Here is a 22,799-nt window from a genome sequence, read left to right on the forward strand (position 1 = left end):
GGAAGCGAAATAAGATGAATTGAATAGAAAACAGTAGTACTTTGCATTAATCTTTGAGGAACAGCAGAGCTCCACACCTTAATCTATGGAGTGTAGAAACTCTACCGTTGAAAGTACATAAGTGATAATAGAGTTCATTGGTCTCGGCCCCAGAGGGGAACCAGAATAACTAAGACTGTGAATACAATGATAAAAAGTTCTATTTATAATAAACTAGTCACTAGGGTTTACAGAAGTAAGTAATTGATGCATAAATCCACTTCCGGGACCCACTTGGTGTGTGCTTGGGCTGAGCTTGAATGTTACACGTGCAGAGGTCATTCTTGGAGTTGAACGCTAGCTTTTGTGCCAGTTTGGGTGTTGAACTCCACTTTGCAACTTGTTTCTGGCGCTGGACGCTAGAATTGGGCAGAAAGCTGGCGTTGAACGCCAGTTTACGTCATCTAAACTTAGACAAAGTATAGACTATTATATATTGCTGGAAAGCCCTGGATATCTACTTTCCAACGCAATTGGAAGCGTGCCATTTTGAGTTCTGTAGCTCCAGAAAATTCATTTTTAGTGTAGGGAGGTCAGAATCCAACAGCATCAGCAGTCCTTCTTCAACCTCTGAATCTGATTTTTGCTCAAGTCCCTCAATTTTAGCCAGAAAATACCTGAAATCACAGAAAAACACACAAACTCATAGTAAAGTCCAGAAATGTGAATTTAACATAAAAACTAATGAAAACATCCCTAAAAGTAACTAGATCCTACTAAAAACATACTAAAAACAATGTCAAAAAGTGTATAAATTATTCGCTCATCACCCGGTCTATAGTAACTTCAGACCGGTTGCTAGTAGGAATGATTGAGCGTTGAATAAACTCCAACCATCCTTTATCTACAGGCTTAAGGTCAAGTCTTCTCAATTGAACCGGCTTGCCTTTTGAGTCAATTTTCCATTGAGCTCCTTCCACACATATGTCCATGAGGACTTGGTCCAACCTTTGGTCAAAGTTGACCCTTCTAGTGTAGGGGCTTACGTTTTCTTCCATTATTAGCAAGTTAAACGCCAGCCTTACATTTTTTGGACTGAAATCTAAGTATTTTCACCGAACCCTGGTAAGCCAATGCTTTGGATTCGGGTTCACACTTTGATCATGGTTCCTAGTGATCCATGCGTTTGCATAGAACTCTTGAACCATTAGGATCCCGACTTGTTGAATGGGGTTGGTGAGAACTTCCCAACCTCTTCTTTGGATCTCAAGTCGGATCTCCGGATACTCATTCTTTCTGAGCTTGAAAGGAACCTCAGGGATCACTTTCTTCTTGGCCACAACTTCATAGAAGTGGTCTTGATGGACCTTTGAGATGAATCTCTCCATCTTCCATAGCTCAGAGGTAGAAGCAATTGCCTTCCCTTTCCTCTTTCTTGAGGTTTCTCTGGCCTTAGGTGCCATTAATAGTTATGAAAAAACAAAAATCTATGCTTTTACCACACCAAACTTAAAATGTTTGCTCGTCCCCGAGCAAAAAAAGAAAGAAAGAAGGAGAAGAGGAAAAAAATGGAGGAGATGGAGGTAGAATGTGTATTCGGTCAATGGAGAAGAAGAGAGGGTTGTGTTGTGTGAAAATGAAGAAGGAATGAGGGGTTTATATAGGAGTGGGGGGGTTTAGGGTTCGGCCATTAGGGTTGGGTTTGGGAGGAAAAAGAATTTGAATTTTGGAGGTAGGTGGGGTTTATGGGGGAAGAATGGATGGATGTGAATAGTGAAGATATGATGGGGAAGAGTGAGTGAGGTGATTGGTGAAGGGTATTTGGGGAAGAGAGTTATGAAAGGGTGTGAAGAGGAGAGAAGAAGTGGTGGGGATCCTGTGGGGTCCGCAGATCCAGTGGGGCCAAGGACTTAACATCCCTGCTCCAATTAGGCGTGTAAAACGCCCTTGCTGTGCAATCCTAGCGTTTAACGCCAGACTGCTGCTTGTTTCTGGCATTAAACGCCCAAATGTAGCCTGTTTCTGGCGTTTAACACCAGGCAGATGCTTGTTTCTGGCGTTAAATGCCAGACAGATGCTTGTTTCTGGCGTTTAAACGCCAGAATGCTCCTCCTCCAGGGTGTGCTATTTTTAATGCTGTTTTTCATTCTGTTTTTGATTTTTCAGTAGTTTTTATGACTCCACATGATCATCAATCTAATAAAACACGAAATAATAAAAAATATAAAATAGATATAATTAAATAACATTGGGTTGCCTCCCAACAAGCGCTTCTTTAATGTCAATAGCTTGACAGTGAGCTCTCATGGAGCCTCACAGATGTTCAGAGCATTGTTGGGACCTCCCAACACCAAACTTAGAGTTTGACTGTGGGGGCTTTAGTTGACTCTGCAGTGAGAGAAGCTTTTCATGCTTCCTCTCCATGGTTACAGAAGGAGAACCTTGAGTTTTAAAGACAAGGTTGTCTTCATTCAGTTGAAGGACTAACTCTCCTCTGTCCACATCAATCACAGCTCTTGTTGTGGCTAGGAAGGGTCTTCCAAGGATGATGGATTCATCCTCATCCTTCCCAGTGTCTAGGATTATGAAATCAGCAGGGATGTAAAGGCTTTCAACCTTCACTAACACGTCCTCTACTTGTCCATAAGCCTATTTTCTTGAGTTGTCTGCCATCTCTAATGAGATTCTGGCAGCTTGCACCTTAAAGATCTCAAGTTTCTCCATTACAGAGAGTGGCATTAAGTTTATTCTTGACCCCAGGTCACACAGAGCCTTCTCAAAGGTCATGGTGCCTATGTTACAGGGAATTAAGAATTTACTAGGATCCTGTTTCTTTTGAGGTAAATTCTTCCTATCCAATGCATTTAGTTCATTGGTGAGCAAGGGAGGTTCATCTTCCCAAGTCTCATTACCAAATAATTTGGCATTCAGCTTCATGATTACACCAAGGTACTTAGCAACTTGCTCTTCAGTAACTTCTTCATTCTCTTCAGAAGAAGAATACTCATCAGAGCTCATGAAGGGCAGAAGGAGGTTCAATAGAATCTCTATGGTCTCTAGATGAGCCTCAGATTCCTTTGGTTCCTCAAAGGGAAACTCCTTATTGGTCACTGAACGTCCCATGAGGTCTTCCTCACTAGGATTCACGTCCTCCTCCTCCTTTGTAGGTTCGGCCATGATGGTCAAATCAATGGCTTTGCACTCTCTCTTTGGATTTTCTTCTGTGTTGCTTAGGAGAGTACTAGGAGGAGTTTCAGTGACCCTTTTACTCAGCTGGCTCACTTGTGTCTCCAAATTTCTAATGGAGGATCTTGTTTCATTCATGAAACTTAAAGTGGCCTTAGATAGATCAGAGACTATATTTGCTAAGCTAGATGGATTCTGCTCAGAATTCTCTATCTGTTGCTGAGTGGATGATGGAAAAGGCTTGCTATTGCTAAACCTGTTTCTTCCACCATTATTAAAGCCTTGTTGAGGCTTTTGTTGATCCTTCTATGAGAAATTTGGATAATTTCTCTATGAGGGATTATAGGTGTTTCCATAGGGTTCACCCATGTAATTCACCTCTGCTATTGCAGGGTTCTCAGGATCATAAGCTTCTTCTTCAGAAGATGCCTCCCTAGTACTGTTGGATGATTCCTTCAATCCATTTAGACTCTGAGAGATCATATTGACTTGCTGAGTCAATATTTTGTTCTGAGCCAATATAGCATTCAGAGTATCAATTTTAAGAACTCCCTTCCTCTGAGGCGTCCCATTACTCACAGGATTTCTTTCAGAAGTGTACATGAACTGGTTATTTGCAACCATGTCAATGAGTTCTTGAGCTTTTGCAGGCATTTTCTTTAGGTGAATGGATCCACCTGCAGAATGGTCCAATGACATCTTTGATAACTCAGATAGACCATCATAGAATATATCCAGGATGGTTCATTCTGAAAGCATGTCAGAAGGACACTTTTTGGTCAGTTGCTTATATCTCTCCCAAGTTTCATAGAGGGATTCACCTTCTTTCTGTCTGAAGGTTTGAACATCCACTCTAAGCTTACTAAGCTTTTAAGGAGGAAAGAACTTGGCTAAGAAAGCTGTGACCAGCTTATCCCAAGAGTTCAGGCTATCCTTAGGTTGAGAGTCCAACCATATTCTAGCTCTGTCTCTTACAGCAAACGGAAAAAGCATAAGCCTGTAGACCTCGGGATCAACCCCATTGGTCTTAACAGTATCACAAATTTGTAAGAATTCAGTTAAGAACTGAAAAGGATCTTCTGATGGAAGTCCATGAAACTTGCAATTCTGTTGCATCAGAGAAACTAATTGAGGTTTAAGCTCAAAATTGTTTGCTCCAATGGCAGGGATTGAGATGCTTCTTTCATGTAAATTGGAATTTGGTGCAGTAAAGTCACCAAGCATCTTCCTTGCATTGTTATTATTTTTGGCCATGTCTCCTTCTTTTCCGAAAATTTCAGTCAGATTTTCTCCAGAGAGTTGTGCTTTAGCTTCCCTTAGCTTCCTCTTCAGAGTCCTTTCAGGTTCAGGATCAGCCTCAACAAGAATGTTCTTATCCTTGTTCCTGCTCATATGAAAAAGAAGAAAACAAAAAAGAAAATATGGAATCCTCTATGTCACAGTATAGAGATTCCTAATGTAAGTATAAAAAGAGAAGAGTAGCAAAAAGAAAAAGATGAGAATCCAAACACAGGGGAGAGGAATGGGTTCGAATTCTTGAGTGAAAGAGGGGTGTTAGTAGATGAATAAATAAACAGAAGGGGATGAGAGATGAGAGAATTCGAAAATTAAATAAAATAAATTAAAAAATTTTCTGTTTTTAATTTAAAATCAAAGCTATAATTCGAAAATCAAAAAGAAAAATGAAATTAAATTACATTAAAGTTTAAAACAATTAGTTAAATAAAAAAGAATTTTGAAAAAGAGGGAAGGGATTTTCGAAAATTAGAGAGAGAGAATTAGTTAGGTAGTTTTGAAAAAGATAAGATCAAACAAAAAGATAAAATTGATTGAAAAAGATTTGAAAATCAATTTTGAAAAGATAAGAAGTTAGAAAAGAAGTTAGAAAAGATTTTGAAATTTATTTTGAAAAAGATGTGATTGAAACTTATTTTGAAAAAGATTTGAAAGAGAAATTAAAAAGATTTGATTTTTGAAATCAAAGTTGATTACTTGACTAACAAGAAACTTGAAGATATGATTTTAAAATTTAAAGATTAAACCTTTCTTAATAGGCAAGTAACAAACTTAAAAATTTTTGAATCAATCACATTAATTGTTAGTAAATATTTTGAAATTATGAACAAGATAAGAAAAAGATTTTTGAAAATCAATTTGAAATTTTCGAAAATTATAAAAGAAAAATGAAAAAGATTTTATTTTTGAAAAAGATTTGAAAAAGATAGCATTTTTAAATTGAAAATTTGATTTGACTCACAAGAAATAACTAAATTTTAAAAAGTTTTGAAAAGGTCAACTCAAATTTTCGAAAATTTATGAGTGAAATAAGGGAAATATATTTTTTTTATTTTTGAATTTTTAATGAAGAAAGAGATAAACATAAAATTGATGCAAAACATAAAAATTTTGGATTAAAATAAAAGATGCATGCAAGAACACTATGAGTTTCAAGATGAACACCAATAACACTTTGAATGTCAAGATGAACACCAAGAACTTATTTTTGAAAATTTTCAAGAAAAGAAAACATGCAAGACACCAACTTAGAGATTTTTCATGTTTAGACACTATGAATGCAAAAATGCATATGAAAAATAACAAAAGACACAAAACAAGAAAATATGAAGATCAAACAAGAAGACTTGTCAAGAACAACTTGAAGATTATGAAGAACATATGCATGAGTTTTCGAAAAAAATGCACAAATTTTAAAAACATGCAATTGACACCAAACTTAAAATTTAACTCAAGACTCAAACAAAAAACACAAAAATATTTTTGATTTTATGATTTTATTAAATTTTTTTTGAAAATTTTTCAAAAATAAAAAGAATAAAAACAAAAACTTAAAATTAAAATAAAATTACCTAATCTGAGCAACAAGATGAACCGTCAGTTGTCCAAACTTGAACAATCCCCGGCAACGGCGCCAAAAACTTGGTGCATGAAATTGCAATCATCAACAATGGCGCCAAAGACTTGGTGCTCTCAAACGTGAATCACACTTTGTCACAACTTTGCACAACTAACCAGCAAGTGCACTGGGTCGTCCAAGTAATAAACCTTACGTGAGTAAGGGTCGATCCCACGGAGATTGTCGGCCTGCAGCAAGCTATGGTCACCTTGTAAATCTCAGTCAGGCGGATTCAAATGGTTATGGTGAATTGCTAATAAAAATATAAATAAAATATAAACTAGGATAAAGAAACTTATGTAATTCATTGGTGAGAATTTCAGATAAGCATATAGAGATGCTTTCGTTCCTCCTGAACCTCTGCTTTCCTACTGTCTTCATCCAATCATTCCTACTCCCTTCCATGGCAAGTTGTATGTTGGGCATCATCGTTGTTAATGGCTACATCCCGTCCTTTCAGTGAAAATGGTCCAATGCACTGTCACTGCATGGCTAATCATCTGTCGGTTCTCGATCATACTGGAATAGGATTCAGTTATCCTTTTGCGTCTGTCACTATGCCCAGCACTCACGAGTTTGAAGCTCGTCACAGCCATCCCTTCTCAGATCCTACTCGGAATACCACAGACAAGGTTTAAACTTTTCAGATCTTAGGAATGGCCGTCCATGGATTCTAACTTATACCACGAAGATTCTAATATCTCAAACTCGGTCCCCTGTATTAGATATCTAAGAGATACTCATTCTATCTCATCTTCATGTAGAACGGAAGTGGTTGTCAGGAACGCGTTCATAGGTGAGAATGGTGATGAGCGTCACATAATCATCACATTCATCATGTTCTTGGGTGCGAATGAATATCTTAGAATAGGAATAAGCTTGAATTGAATAGAAAAACAATAATAAATTGCATTAATTCATGAGGAACAGCAGAGCTCCACATCTTAATCTATGGTGTGTAGAAACTCTACCGTTGAAAATACATAAGAACAAGGTCCAGGCATGGCCGAATGGCCAGCCCCCTGAACATGATTAAAGGATCAAAAGATAATCCAAAAATTCCAAATACAATAGTAAAAAGTCCTATTTATACTAAACTAGTTACTATGGTTTACAGAAATGAGTAAATGATGCAGAAATCTACTTTTGGGGCCTACTTGGTGTGTGCTTGGGCTGAGCATTGAGCTTTACACGTGTAGAGGTCTTCCTTGGAGTTGAACGCCAGTTTGTAACCTGTTTCTGGCGTTTAACTCCACTTTGCAACCTGTTTTTGGCGTTTAACTCCATAATGCAACATGGAACTGGCATTGAACACCAGTTTTCATCATCTAAACTCGAGCAAAGTATGGATTATTATATATTTCTGGAAAGCCCTAGATGTCTACGTTCCAGCGCAATTGAGAGCGCGCCATTTTGACTTTTGTAGCTCCAGAAAATTCACTTTGAGTGCAGGGAGCTCAGAATCCAACAGCATCTGCAGTCCTTCTTCAATCTTTGAATCTGATTTTTGCTCAAGTCCCTAAATTTCAGCTAAAAAATACCTGAAATCATAGAAAAACACACAAACTCATAGTAAAATCCAGAAATGTGAATTTTATTTAAAAACTAATAAGAATATGCTAAAAACTAACTAAATCATACTAAAAACTATGTAAAAACAATGCCAAAAAGTGTATAAATTATCCGCTCATCAGTTTCCAGGGATAAAGATACCACTGGGGGTGTGCGTGTCACCAAGGAAGCATAAATGTGCGACGGAGTAGACCATGGAGATGGATTATTTGAGGGTGAAGGCTTTGCAAGGATGGAGTCGGAGGAGTACGATTTACAGGAAGATGAAACAGAACACGACCATCATGCAGAGGCCGATGTCGACAATGGGGATGCGGTTGAATTGGAAGATAATTTGGATGGCGTCGGAGGAATGTCTAACAATTATGCGGATGGTGACTTGTACGCTGTTGGTTCTGCCGAATCGATAGGTTCGATTGATTTTTTGAACTTGAGCGAGGAGGAGGTTCTCCGCTTTAATTTCACAGATGTTAACATTGCATTTGAGTTCTACCAGCAATATGCAAAGCACCATACCTTCAGCGTGAGACGTTCCAGAAGCGAAAAACGTGGCAAAGTAAGGATACGGCAGGAGTTCGTGTGCCACCGACAAGGGTACTGATCCCCCAAGTTCTACTCAATGCCTAACCGGCAAAAGAGGCCGAGGGCCGAGACACGGTGTGGATGCCCTGCAAGGATGCTACTTCGCATGGATGATGAATTAGAACGTTGGTATGTTGCATACTTTTCAGACGCACATAACCACCACGTACTTGAGTTGCGATTTTCATCCATGCTCCTAGGCCATCGGAGGATGAGCGAAGCGGATATTGAGCAGATGAACGACATGCGCAAAGAGGGCATTGGCGTCTCACGAATTCACGATTTTATGGCGAGCCTAGCCGGCGGGTATCATAATGTCCCATACACAACAAGGGACATGCACAATGTAAATGCGAAGCAACGAAGGGAGGGTGGCCTAGACGCGGAATCGTGCTTAAGGTATCTCCGAGAGTGCAAGGCAAATGATTCAGTACTCTACTACAAAGTTGTTGACGGGGAGGGCGTGTTACAACATTTGTTTTGGTGTGACGGCACCAGCCAAATTGATTACCAGGTATTTGGAGACGTGGTTACATTTGATGCAACGTACAAGAAAAATTTTTACCTTTCACCTCTTGTAGTATTGTCCGGTGTGAATCACCACAACCAAACGGTTGTCTTTGCCGCTGCACTAGTAGCAGACGAGAAAGAAAAGACCTATGTCTGGCTACTTCAACAGTTGCAAACTGCAATGAAAGGGAAGGCTCCTGTGTCCATAATAACCGACGGTGACAGGAAAATGAAGTCTGTGATTGAGCAAGTTTTTCCAGAGGCTCACCATCAACTCTGTGCTTGGCATCTACTTTGAAACGCCGCGAGCAACATCGGAAAGCCTAAATTCACCAGGATGTTTAGGGATTGCATGCTTGGCGACTACGAGGTCAGAACATTCCAGAGAAAGTGGTTTGAGATGGTGGAGAAATTTGGCGTCTCTAATAAAAGATGGGTACAAGACATGTACGAGAGAAGGCACAGTTGGGCCACAACACACATACGAGGAAAGTTCTTTGCCGGATTTCGCACAACCTCAAGGTGCGAGGGCTTGCACGCTGTGATATCACGGTATGTTAAGTTTCGATACAGTTACACTGATTTTTTACGTCATTTTCATCGATGCTTGATGTTCGTGCATGCAAAGGAAGTGGAGGCTGATTTCAAGTGTGCAAAGGGTGACCCTATTATGACCACCAACCTGAAACAGTTAGAGCGGAGTGCAGCCGAGAACTACACTCGGACAATATTCTATTTGTTTGTTCCCATTCTTGACAGGGCCTATGCAATGAGGATAGTTGATTCTGAAGACAACGGTTCGTATTTTATCCACACCGTCTCTCGATACGGCACTCCGGGGAAGGATTGGCGTGTTTGATGAGCGGATAATTTATACGCTTTTTGGCATTATTTTTAGTATGTTTTTAGTATATTTTAGCTAGTTTTTATTATGTTTTTATTAGTTTTTATTCAAAAATCACATTTCTGGACTTTACTATGAGTTTGTGTGTTTTTCTGTGATTTCAGGTATTTTCTGGCTGAAATTGAGGGACCTGAGCAAAAATCTGATTCAGAGGCTGAAAAAGGATTGCAGATGCTGTTGGATTCTAACCTACCTGCACTCGAAGTAGATTTTCTGGAGCTACAGAAGCCCAATTGGCGCACTCTCTATTGCGTTGGAAAGTAGACATCCTGGGCTTTCCAGCAATATATAATAGCCCATACTTTTCCCAAGATTTGATGGCCCAAACCGGTGTTCTAAGTAAGCATAAAAATTCTGGCGTCAAAATGCCAGAACTGGCATAAAAGCTGGAGTTAAACGCCCAAACTAGCACAAAAGCTAGCGTTTAACTCCAAGAAAAGTCTCTACATGTGAAAGCTTCAATGCTCAGCCCAAGCACACACCAAGTAGGCCCGAAAGTGGATTCTGCATTATTTACTCATTTTTGTAAATCCTAGGCTACTAGTTTTCTATAAATAGGACCTTTTGCTATTGTATTTGGACACCTCATGACACTTTACACGTTTCATACTGTATTTCTGATGGCATGAGTCTCTAAACCCCATGGTTGGGGGTGAGGAGCTCTGTTGTGTTTCGATGAATTAATGCAATTACTACTATTTTTCATTCAATCACGCTTGCTTCTATTCTAAGATATTCATTTGCACTTCAACCTGATGAATGTGATGATCCGTGACACTCATCATCATTCTCACCTATGAACGTGTGCCTGACAACCACCTCTGTTCTATCTGCAATAGCTTGAGTGCATATCTCTTGGGTTTCTAATCTAAGATTAGAACCTTCGTGGTATAGGCTAGAATTATTGGCGGCCATTCTTGAGATCCGGAAAGTCTAAACCTTGTCTGTGGTATTTCGAGTAGGATCTGGGAAGGGATGACTGTGACGAGCTTCAAACTCGCGAGTGTTGGGCGTAGTGACAGACGCAAAAGGATCAATGGATCCTATTCCAACATGATCGAGAACCGACAGATGATTAGCCGTGCGGTGACAGCGCATTTGGACCATTTTCACTGAGAGGATGGATGTTAGCCATGACAGCGGTGATCCACCAACATACAGCTTGCCATGGAAGGAGCTTTGCGTGCATGAAGAAGAAGACAGTAGGAAAGCAGAGATTTAGAAGACAGAGCATCTCCAAAACCTCAACCTGTTCTCCATTACTGCAAAATAAGTATTTATTTCATGTTCTTTTACTTTTTACAATTAAATATGAGAATTATTGATATCCTGACTAAGAGTTACAAGATAACCATAGCTTGCTTCAAGCCGACAATTTCCGTGGGATCGACCCTTACTCACGTAAGGTATTATTTGGACGACCCAGTGCACTTGCTGGTTAGTTGTGCGGAATTACAAAAGTGTGATTGATTTCGTGCACCAAGTTTTTAGCGCCGTTGCCGGGGATTGTTCGAGTTTGGACAACTGACGGTTTATCTTGTTGCTTAGATTAGGAATAATTTATTTTTTTTGATTTAGAGTCACTAAAATTGAGTCTTTTATTTGAGTTTAGTTTCATATTTTAAGTTTGGTGTCAATTGCATGATTTTATTTCTTTCAATTTTTTGAATTTTCATGTTCTTAGTTCTTTTTTTATCTTTAAAAATTCTAAGTTTGGTGTCTTTTTTGTGTTTTCCTTTAAAATTTTTGAAAATTTGTGTTTGATTTTCTAAAAATTTTAAGTTTGGTGTCCCTTGTGCTTTTATTTACTTAAAAATTTTTCAAAAATTTGTTCTTGGTGTTCATCTTGATCTTCAAAGTGTTCTTGGTGTTCATCTTGACATTCAAAGTTTTCTTGTTTGTTCTCTTTCTTTTGATCTAAAATTTCTAATTTTAGTGTTATTTTGTTATTTTTCTCTTTCCTCATTAAAATTCAAAAATAAAAAAAAATATATTTTCCTTATTTTACTCATAAATTTCGAAATTTTGCATTAAATTAGTCAAAGATTTTCAAAATCATATCTTTTTTTAGTCAAGTCAAAATTCTAATTTTAAAAGAAAAATTGATCTTTTCAAATCTTTTTCAAAAATCAAATCTTTTTAATTTCTTCAATTATATTTTTTCAATCATATCTTTTTTTAATAAGTTGCAATCATATCTTTTCAATCATATCTTTTTGATTGCTAATTTCAAAATCTTTTTCAAAAAAATCACCTAACTACTTTTTTCTTTCATATTTCGAAATTAACTAAGCTTGCTTTTTCCAAAATCTTTTTAATTAATTAATTAATTTAGTTTTCAATTTGCTTTTATTTCATTTTCTTCTAATTTTCGAACTTATATTCAATTTTTCAATTATTTTATTTTATTTTATTTTATTTTAATTTCGGTAAACAAACAAAAAAATTTAAAATATAATTTAATTGCAACTCATATCAATTCTCTTTTCTCCATCATGGACATAAATGGAAATGAACAGTCCAGAAAGACTCTGGGGTCATATGCTAATCCCATTACAGCTGCATATGGGAGTAGCATCTGTATACCTCCCATCAAAGCAAACAGTTTTTAGCTATATCCTCAGCTCATTATCATGGTGCAGCAAAATTGCCAGTATTCCGGTCTTCCACAGGAAGAACCTACTAAGTTTCTGGCACAGTTCTTACAAATTGCTGACACAGTACGTGATAAAGAAGTGGATCAGGATGTCTACAGATTATTACTGTTTCCATTTACTGTAAAAGATCAAGCTAAGAGGTGGTTAAATAACCAACCCACAACAAGCATGAAAACATGGAGACAGTTATCAGACAAATTCCTGAATCAATTTTACCCTCCAAAAAGGATGACACAGCTAAGGCTGGACATCCAAGGCTTTAAACAAGAGGATCATGAATCCCTTTATAATGCCTGGGAGAGGTACAGAGGGATGCTAAGGAAATGCCCCTCTGAAATATTTTCAGAGTGGGTACAGTTAGACATCTACTATGGGCTTACAAAAAGAGCTCAATTGTCTCTAGACTACTCAGCTGGTGGGTCTATACACATGAGAAAGACAATTGAAGAGGCTCAAGAACTCATAGATATGATTGCTAGAAATCAACATCTGTACTCAAGCAGTGAGTCCTCCATAAAAGAAGAGGCTAGGACAGTAACTACTGATCCTAATCCTCAAGAACAGATTGTTGAACTTAATCAGCAATTACTCCTTATGACAAAATAATTATCAGAATTTAAAGAGATGCTCTAAGACACTAAAAATACTAACAAGAATATAGAAGCACAATTGAATCAGACAAGACAGTAGCTATCTAAACAGATAACAGAAGAATGCCAAGCTGTTCAACTAAGGAGCGGGAAGACATTGAATAATTCAGCTCAAAGTAGCAGAAAGCCAAGAAAGGAACAACTGACAGAGGATAACCAAACCACTGCCCAAAATCCCTCTGAGGACAGCAAGAGCCCAGAGAGGAATAATTCTGGCGTTCAAACGCCAGAAAAGGGTGAAAGATTGGCGTCAAACGCCCAGTGGATGCCCACTTCTGGCATTCAAACGCCAGAAAATGGGGAAAAGTTGGCATTAAACGCGCATTCCTTGCCCAGTTCTGGCGTTTAAACGCCAGAAAAGGGTGGGAAGCTAGCGTTAAACGCCCATCCAGCACCTAAGCCTGGCGTTCAAACGCTAATGAGGGATCAGACACCTGCAAGTGCTGATAGTAACCCCTCTAAGAAGGCTTCTCCAACCACCTCTGTAGGGAATAAACCTGCAGCAAGTAAAGTTGAAGAATATAAATCCAAGATGCCTTATCCTCAGAAACTCCGCCAAGCGAAATAGGATAAACAATTTGCCCACTTTGCAGACTATCTCAGGACTCTTGAGATAAAGATCCCGTTTGCAGAGGCACTTGAGCAAATACCATCTTATGCTAAGTTCATGAAAGAGATCTTAAGTCATAAGAAGGATTGGAGAGAAATGGAAAAAGTTTTTCTCACTGAAGAATGCAGTGCAGTCATTCTGAAAAGCTTACCAGAGAAGCTTAAAGATCCAGGAAGCTTTATGATACCATGCACATTAGAGGGTGCTTGTACCAAGACAGCTCTATGTGACCTTGCAGCAAGTATCAACTTAATACCTGCATCCACTATCAGAAAGCTTGGCTTGACTGAAGAAGTCAAACCAACCCGGATATGTCTTCAACTTGCTGATGGCTCCATTAAATACCCATCAGGCATAATTTTGAGGACATGATTGTCAAGGTTGGGCCATTCGCCTTTCCCACTGACTTTGTAGTGCTAGAAATGGAGGAGCACAAGAGTGCAACTCTCATTCTAGGAAGACCTTTCCTAGCAACTGGACGAACTCTTATTGATATACAAAAAGGGAAAGTGACCCTGAGAGTCAATGAGGATGAGTTCAAGTTAAATGCTGTCAAAGCCATGCAGCACCCAGACATATCAAATGACTGCATGAGCACTGATATTATTGACTCTTTGGTGGAAGAGATCAATATGACTGAAAGTCTCGAATCAGAGCTAGAGGACATCTTTAAAGATGTTCAGCCTGATCTGGAGGAATCAGAGGAAATAAAAGAACCTCTGAAAATTCCTCAGGAAGAGGAGAAATCTCCTGACCCCGAGCTCAAATCACTACCACCGTCCCTGAAATATGCATTTCTGGGAGAGGGTGACACTTTTCTAGTGATCATAAGCTCTGCTTTAAATCCACAGGAAGAGAAGGCACTAATTCAAGTGCTAAGGACATACAAGACAGCTCTTGGGTGGTCCATAAGCGATCTTAAGGGCATTAGCCCAGCAAGATGCATGCACAAGATCCTATTGGAGGATGATGCTAAGCCAGTGGTACAACCACAGAGGCGGCTAAATCCAGCCATGAAGGAGGTGGTACAGAAAGAGGTCACTAAGTTACTAGAGGCTGGGATTATTTATCCTATTTCTGATAGCCCCTGGGTAAGCCCTGTCCAAGTTGTACCCAAAAAGGAAGGCATGACAGTGGTTCACAATGAAAAGAATGAACTGGTTCCTACAAGAACAGTTACAGGGTGGCGTATGTGTATCGACTACAGAAGGCTCAATACAGCCACCCGAAAGGATCATTTTCCTTTACCATTCATAGACCAGATGCTAGAGAGACTAGCAAGTCATGACTATTACTGCTTTTTGGATGGATATTTGGGTTACAACCAAATTGCAGTAGATCCTCAAGACCAAGAAAAAAATAGCATTCACATGTTCTTCTGGAGTATTTGCCTACAGAAGGATGTCTTTTGGTCTGTGCAATGCACCTGCAACCTTTCAGAGGTGTATGCTCTCTATCTTCTCTGATATGGTAGAAAAATTCTTGGAAGTCTTCATGAATGACTTTTCAGTATTTGGAGACTCATTCAGCTCCTGCCTTGACCATTTAGCACTTGTTCTGAAAAGATGCCAATAGACCAACCTAGTTTTAAACTGGGAAAAATGTTACTTTATGGTGACTGAAGGAATTGTCCTTGGGCATAAAATTTCAAACAAGGGAATAGAGGTGGATCAAGCTAAAGTGGAAGTAATTGAAAAATTACCACCACCTGCCAATGTTAAGGCAATCAGAAGTTTTCTGGGGCATGCAGGATTCTATAGGAGGTTTATAAAGGATTTTTCAAAAATTGCAAAACCTCTGAGCAATCTGTTGGCTGCTGACACACCATTTGTATTTGATACAGAGTGTCTGTAGGCATTTAAAACTCTAAAAGCTAAGTTAGTCACAGCACCAGTTATTTTTGCACCAGACTGGACATTACCATTCGAACTAATGTGTGATGCCAGTGACCATGCCATTGGTGCAGTGCTGGGACAGAGGCATAACAAGCTTCTGCACGTCATTTACTATGCCAGCCGTGTTCTAAATGTCGCACAAAAAAACTACACAACCACAGAAAAAGAGCTGCTTGTAGTAGTTTATGCCATTGACAAGTTTAGATCCTATTTAGTAGGTTCAAAGGTGATTGTGTATACTGACCATGCTACTCTTAAATACCTACTCACAAAGCAGGATTCAAAACCTAGGCTCATTGATGAGGCGCAGAAGCTAGTGAATTAAAAATTATTCAAATGGTTACGTTGCAAGTATAGTTCTTAACTCACCGAAAATCTGCCTATCAATTTAGAAATATGTCACAGAGAATTAAATTAAAAATTACTAGGAGTTTTAAGTCCTAGGTCGTCTCCCAACGAGTTGCAGAAAAGTGTGCTATCTTATTAATCAGATGTTCCAAGAAGTTGAGCTAAGTAAATTGGAATGTAGATTGAGGAAAGTTAAATAATATGAATAAAAGCCTTGACTGGGAGTTGATTGGTTGGAATTTCTATTACTGGTGGAGTGATTGTAAGATTAATTTATAATTAATGGTTGTTCTGTTTGGTTATCCTTTACTAAGTAAGGGAAAGTCAAACAAGCTGGAATGCCAAATCTGTTCACAAGTTGTAACCCACTTAGTTCAAAGGGATTGGCGTTGGTGACAGGATAGCAATCCAACATTTAACCCAATTACAAATTTTTCTTTCAATCCTTCCAACTCAAGAATTCCTTTTAATCAACTCCCCATCAAGTAAGGAAACTACTCACGCATTGTAAATAAAGAATCCATAGCACATGAAAGGGAATTAAAAGAAGACATGATTATTGGAATTGAAATTGAATTAAAAAGAAATAATCCTTGCATTAATTAATCATAAAAGTATTCAAATAACAAAATTGAATAAAACAAGGAACATGGAAGAATGAAACCAAGTTAAGAAAACAAACTAGAATGATGAAGTCTTGATGAGGGAAAATAACTCTTCTCAATGTTCCAATGCTAAGACCAATTAAAATTCTAAAACCTAGAGAGAAAAACCTAAGAGAGTAAAAACTAGATCTCCAAAACTGTTGACTGAATGAATGTCTTATTTGTTTCTGCATGTTCTCTGACTCTAGTATGCAATTCCGGGCCGAAAATTGGGCCGAAATAGGGTCCAAAATTGCCCCCAACGAATTCTGCAGATTATGCAGATCGCACATGTCACGCGATCGCGTCATCCATGCGGACGCGTCATTCGCGTTTTTCCTCGCCACGCGTTCGCGTCGTCCACGCTACCGCGTCGTCCACGCTACCGCGTCGCTTGGGCTTTCCAATCCGCGCGGCCGCGTGAGCCACGCGGCCGCGTCGCTGCGATTTGCTCTCCTTCGCGCGGTCGCGTGAGCCATGCGACTGCGTCACTTCTCGCTGGTTATCTCCTCAAAATTTTTGTATTTCTTCCATTTTTGCTAGCTTCCTTTCCAATCTCCAACTCATTCATGCCTTATAAAGTCTGAAACACTTAACACACAGATCACGGCATCGAATGGAATAAAGGATAATTAAAAATAAATAATTAAAGTCTCTAGGAAGTAGTTTTCAAACATGTAATAAATTCAGGAAAGAAATCTAAATGCATGCTAATTTAATGAATAAGTGGGTAAGGATCATGATAAAACCACACAATTAAACACAATATAAATCATAAAATAGTGGTTTATCAACCTTCCCACACTTAAACATTAGCATGTCCTCATGCTTAATTGAAGGAGATAAGGAAATAAGTATGAACATGTAGAAACTCATGAAATGCAATGCAAACCTATATATATATATATATATATAAATGCAACTATATGATTCTTGTCCACTTGATCAAAAGTAAATAAGCTCTTCAAAACAATTACAAATCAAATTCCACTAATTTTATCATTACACAATAAAACAGATAAAAGTGCAAGAAGATAGCTCATGAAAGCAAGGAACTGGAAAATTCAAGTATTGAACCCTCACTGATAATGTATGTATGCTCTAATCTCTAGTGTATAGGGTGGTCACTCTATCCTTCTCTAATCATGCTTTCTAATTTTTGTTCTTCTCCTAACCAATCAACGATAGTTAATATACCAATGCAAACATCATGAGGTCTTTCCAAGGTTGTAATGGGGCTAAGGTACAGGTAGGGGTGTATATTTGGTCAAGTGAGCTAATAAATTGAATCTTTAATTAACCCAAGCTCTAACATAACTTGTATACACTTAATGTCATCTTTAAAGTTCATACCTAGCTACCCAGAATTCCCTTTTTCAATCCATACTCATGTATCAACTTATATTTTGGTTCTATCTTATGTGCATTGATCTTTGAATTCTGAATTCAACATTGGGGTAATTTTGTCCCCTTATTTATTGATTATTATTATTATTATTTTTATAAATAAATAAAGCTTATCAATGCACATAGATTTTTAATTCTTGTAGTTTCACATGAGTAGGTATCCAAATTCCCCTTAAATTTTCATGACACATTCTCTTAACAACTTTTGTTCCCACAATTTCCCATACTTAACTAGCACACACAATTCTATCTTAAGCTAACCAAAGATTCAATTTGGGATATACGATTGTTTTTCGGCTTAAGGTAGTAATGTGGTAAAATATCGAACAAATGGGAATTAAAGGCTCAAAGTGGTTAACAAAGGTAATTGAAAAGGGTAGGCTTAATTTGGATGAGTGAGTTTAAACAAATAATGGCCTCAATCATGTGCAAGCACGCAAATATAATAACTATTAGACATATAAGATAAAACAAAATATAGATTACAATCATAGAGAAGTAAACACACAAGAACGAAATAATTATGATTAAATAATGTAACCATTCATAAAGGCTCAAATCTTTCACAGGTTGTGTGTTCTTTAACTCAAATATCATGTTCCAATTACAACTCAAGCAAATTTATCATAAGAATTTTTTTTGAAAAATTAGTGAAATTTTGTTCCAAAAATAGATTTTTTTAAAAGAAACTTATTGTCTTTTCAATCAAGTAGAACATGCATGCAACTATCCTAACCTATGAAATTTATTCTATTCTATAAAGGAAAGAAAATCTAACTAAAATATCCTAATTATTGGTGCTAGAGAAGAGAATTTACCTCCGGAAGTCAGGTACTGACCGACCTCCCCACACTTAAGGCTTTTCACCGTCCTCGGTGCCATCTGTCAGAAACAGGGGTGGGCTGGTAGCAGTATCTCCATCATCGGGACCGTCATGGCTCCCTGTGCTAGTAAAGGAAGTGGAGTCCGGGGTGTCTGAGTCTCTGAAGCGTCCCTTGAGTAGCTCCTTGAGGTGTTTGAATCGGCGCTCGTTACGGCGCTCTCTCATCTTTGCTTTCTGTTCTTGCCGATCCAATCGTTTGATTATCTGCTGGAGCAATTTCTCAGTTGTAGATGCTTGTGGTGTTGAAGAAGGATTATCTTCAACTGGAGCAGTAGGAAGGCTGGTAGTGGCTGCTGAGAGTCTGAGGTATTTCCCGTTAGGGACATACTGATCATCCCGTGGAAGCATGGCTTTGGTGTCCCCAGCTCTGTAGGAAACTCCGGCTGCTGAGACAAGATCTGAGACCAAGGCGGGGAAAGGTAAGTTGCCCGCAATTTGTATGTGTTCCATAGCATTCCGGATATGTCTTGCGAGATTCAGAAGTTGGTCTGTAAGGATGCACCATAGTAGAACAGCCATGTCTGCAGTGAAGGAGGACTCATGAGTGCTCGAAAAGACGTAATGGGACATGATCTGTGCCCATACGCGAGCCTCCAAGGTAAGTGCGGAAGCTAAGATTCCCTTAGGGCGGGTACGGTGGTATCCGTAGATCCAACGGCTGCCAGGTAATGCGATGACTCCGAGAACGGAGTCCCAGTTGAATTGGTATCTCTGGCGCTGAAGAGTGGCTTCTTGAAAAGCGTCCATTCCTGCTAGAATAGGGGGAAGACTCAGAGCTTGCTGAATGGCCTCTTCTGTGATGGGGACTTGCTTCTGCCGGACATAAACAGACTGCAGGGTCAGCATGTAGAAGTTGGAGTAGAACTCAACTACCCAAGAAAGATTGACCTGCCTTGGCTGTTTCCGTAGGAAACCCCATTGTCGTCGCTCAATTTGTGGCTCAACAAAGGTGGCAATATTGGACTGGAGGATAAGAAGGTATTCATTGTTATAATTTCTTTCTGCCATGATAGGGAACATCTGCTCACAGTAGCGATTGGGAAATCGTGCAGTGTCCTTTGCTGGAAAGGCTTTCTCTTTTTCGTCAACCTTTATTATCCGCTTAACTCTTTTTGTTGAGGGCTTGACATCGGTTGAAGAAGGCTCTGCCACTAATGCTCTTTTAGTTCCTCGTCTTGCTGGTGGTTTGGAGGTTGCTTTCTCCTTTCCTTTCTTGGTGGCCATCCTGAAAGAAGGGAAGAGAAAGGAAATTAAATTTAAAGAGATATACAGCAAGGAAGGAAACGGAAAAGAGAGTGAATGATGCACAGCAAAATGTAGATGACATTAACACATGCTCTCGAGTACATATGAAAAGCCATCAATGGAAAATAGCTAGTGCAGAGAAAAATAAGTGAATGCAAGGTGTTTATTGGCATGCTGGTAAAGGGCATGAGTAGCATAGACCAAGCATTACTTCGTAACAAACCATCACGTTTGTATTGACAATTGAATTCAATTAATAAAATAATAAGGGAAAGTTGTGAAAAGCAAGCATTGAATAGTATAGCAACATAGAGAAGTGCATAATGCTACATGAGCTTTTTCACAAACACATAACATGCATGGTGAATAGGGTATGGAAAATATGAAGATGAACATGCAAGCAATCCCTTAAATGGGAGAAAAATAATTGCCAAACAATTTACAATAATTCACAAGCATATAATGAGGGATAATGACTCAAAAATTTTCTAGCACCATGTAAAAAGGGAAAGAAGAAAATAAAATACAAAAGTGAAAAGAAAAAGGAAAGAAAAAGAAAATAAAAATTTATATAATATAATAAGAATGATGGAAAAGAGAAGAAGGAAGAAGAAAGTAAAACCCTGTTAATGGTGGTGAGAGGGATAGAGAGTGAAAGGTGAGATAGAAGGGGGAGGGGAAGTAAGGGAATAAAAGGGGGGGGGGGAGAAAAATTAGGATTTGGGGGAGAGAAAGATAAGATAATTTGGCAATTTAGGTTGAGCTGTGCGAAAAAAAAGGCGCATGCGACGTGGCTGCGTGGGGCACGCGTTCGCGTGGGTGCGCGTCAGGTAGGGGGACGCGATCGCGTCGGACACGCGGTCGCGTGACCCATGTTACGCTGCTGGCGCGAGTACAGTTCGCTCCAGCACAACTCTCTGTTCATTTTAATTTAATTGCCAAATTGGGTGACGCGATCGCGTGGGTCACGCGATCGCATGAGTATGCGTTGTAAAATGGGTGACGCGGCCGCGTCGGTGACGCGGTCGCGTGACAAGTATTGTGCTTCCAGCACCAATCCAGCATCACTCTCACACAGAATGTTACTGTGCACCCTTTTACGTCGAAAACTTAGGGCACGCGGCCGCGTGGGGCATGCGGTCGCGTAGGAAGCCATGATTCCCATGCGACGCGAACGCGTCAGGGACGCGGTCGCGTGGGTCGATTTGTGCCATTGGCACACCTCCAGCCGGACTCCAGCCGAGCTCTCTGTTTGTTTATTTGTTTTCTCCACCCTCTTTGCGACGCGGACGCGTCGCTGATGCGATCGTGTTGCGCGGCGAAAATTTTTTTTTTGGAAATATAAAGACATGTAAATGAAAGAGCACGAAAGCACTAATAAAGAGAAGAGTTATTAAAGAAGAAAAACTAAAAGTGAAGAAAAGAACGATCATACCGCGGTGAGTTGTCTCCCACCAAGCACTTTGCTTTAACGTCCGTAAGTTGGACGCTCCACTAGCTCAATCTGCTGCGATGTGGGGGTCTTCCAAGCGGAAGATCTCCAGCTCCTTATTTTTCTGCACCTTCTCACCATGGTACAGCTTCAGACGTTGTCCATTAACCTTAATATGTTCAGAACTTGAAGGATGGCTTAGGTGATAAACTCCGTACGGTTCAGCCTTCTCTACTCTGTATGGATCTTCCCATCTTGATCTCAACTTACCGGGCATGAGCCTTAGTCGAGATTTGTAAAGGAGGACAAAATCTCCAGGTTGGAGCTCTTTCTTCTTGATGTTTTGATCATGCACAGCTTTCATCTTTTCCTTGTAAATTCTGGAGTTCTCATAAGATTCTAGGCGAAGGTTCTCCAGTTCCTGCAGTTGCAACTTCCTTTCAGCTCCGGCGTTCTCAATTCCCATGTTGCACTCCTTAACTGCCCAGAAGGCTCTGTGTTCTATTTCAACTGGGAGATGACAAGCTTTTCCATAAACCAAGCGGAAGGGACTCATCCCAATGGGCGTCTTGTATGCTGTTCTATATGCCCATAATGCATCTTGTAGCCTGGTGCTCCAGTCTTTTCTATGAGGCTTTACTATCTTTTGCAAGATACGCTTAACTTCTCTATTTGATACCTTGGCTTGCCCATTAGTTTGGGGATGGTAACCTGTTGCAACTTTATGGATTATCCCATGCTTCTTCATCAATCCTGTTAGTCTCCTGTTACAAAAATGGGTGCCTTGATTGCTCACGATCGCTCGTGGTGATCCAAAGTGACATATAATATGGTTTCTCACAAAGGAAACAACAGTGTTAGCATCATCAGTGCGGGTAGGAATTGCTTCTACCCATTTGGAAACATAATCCACAGCTAACAATATATAAAAATATCCATTAAAATTTGGAAATGGACCCATGAAGTCAATGCCCCAAACATCAAAAATTTCACAGAAGAGCATATATTGTTGAGGCATCTCATCCCTCCTGGATATATTACCAAATTTCTGGCATGGGGGGCAAGATTTACAAAACTCAGCAGCGTCTCTAAAAAGAGTAGGCCACCAGAATTCGCAGTCTAAGATCTTTCTAGCTGTTCTTTGAGGGCCAAAATGTCCTCCACTCTCAGATGAGTGACAGGCCTCTAAAATGGACTGGAATTCTGATTGAGGCACACAACGTCTAATTATCTAGTCAGTGCCACATCTCCATAAATATGGGTCATCCCATATATAGTATTTAGACTCGCTTTTCAGCTTGTCTCTTTGATGTTTAGAAAAATGTGGAGGAAATGTGCGGCTAACTAAATAATTAGCAACAGGTGCATACCAAGGGATTAC

At 39.3% G+C, this 22,799-nt stretch overlaps 1 protein-coding gene across 1 annotated transcript; it reads left to right on the top strand.

Moving 5' to 3' along the window:
* The first annotated feature begins 8,270 nt into the window (after window positions 1-8,270).
* Window positions 8,271-9,041, top strand: LOC107605962 (protein FAR1-RELATED SEQUENCE 5-like). Its single transcript, XM_016307923.1, has one exon. It carries the CDS (start codon window positions 8,271-8,273, stop codon window positions 9,039-9,041), a length of 771 nt encoding a protein of 256 aa, XP_016163409.1.
* The last annotated feature ends 13,758 nt before the right edge of the window (window positions 9,042-22,799 follow it).

This window comes from Arachis ipaensis, chromosome B1 (genome assembly GCF_059453495.1).
Source record: "Arachis ipaensis isolate K30076 ecotype BB chromosome B1, ASM5945349v1, whole genome shotgun sequence".
In the NCBI taxonomy this organism is placed as follows: Eukaryota; Viridiplantae; Streptophyta; class Magnoliopsida; order Fabales; family Fabaceae; genus Arachis; species Arachis ipaensis.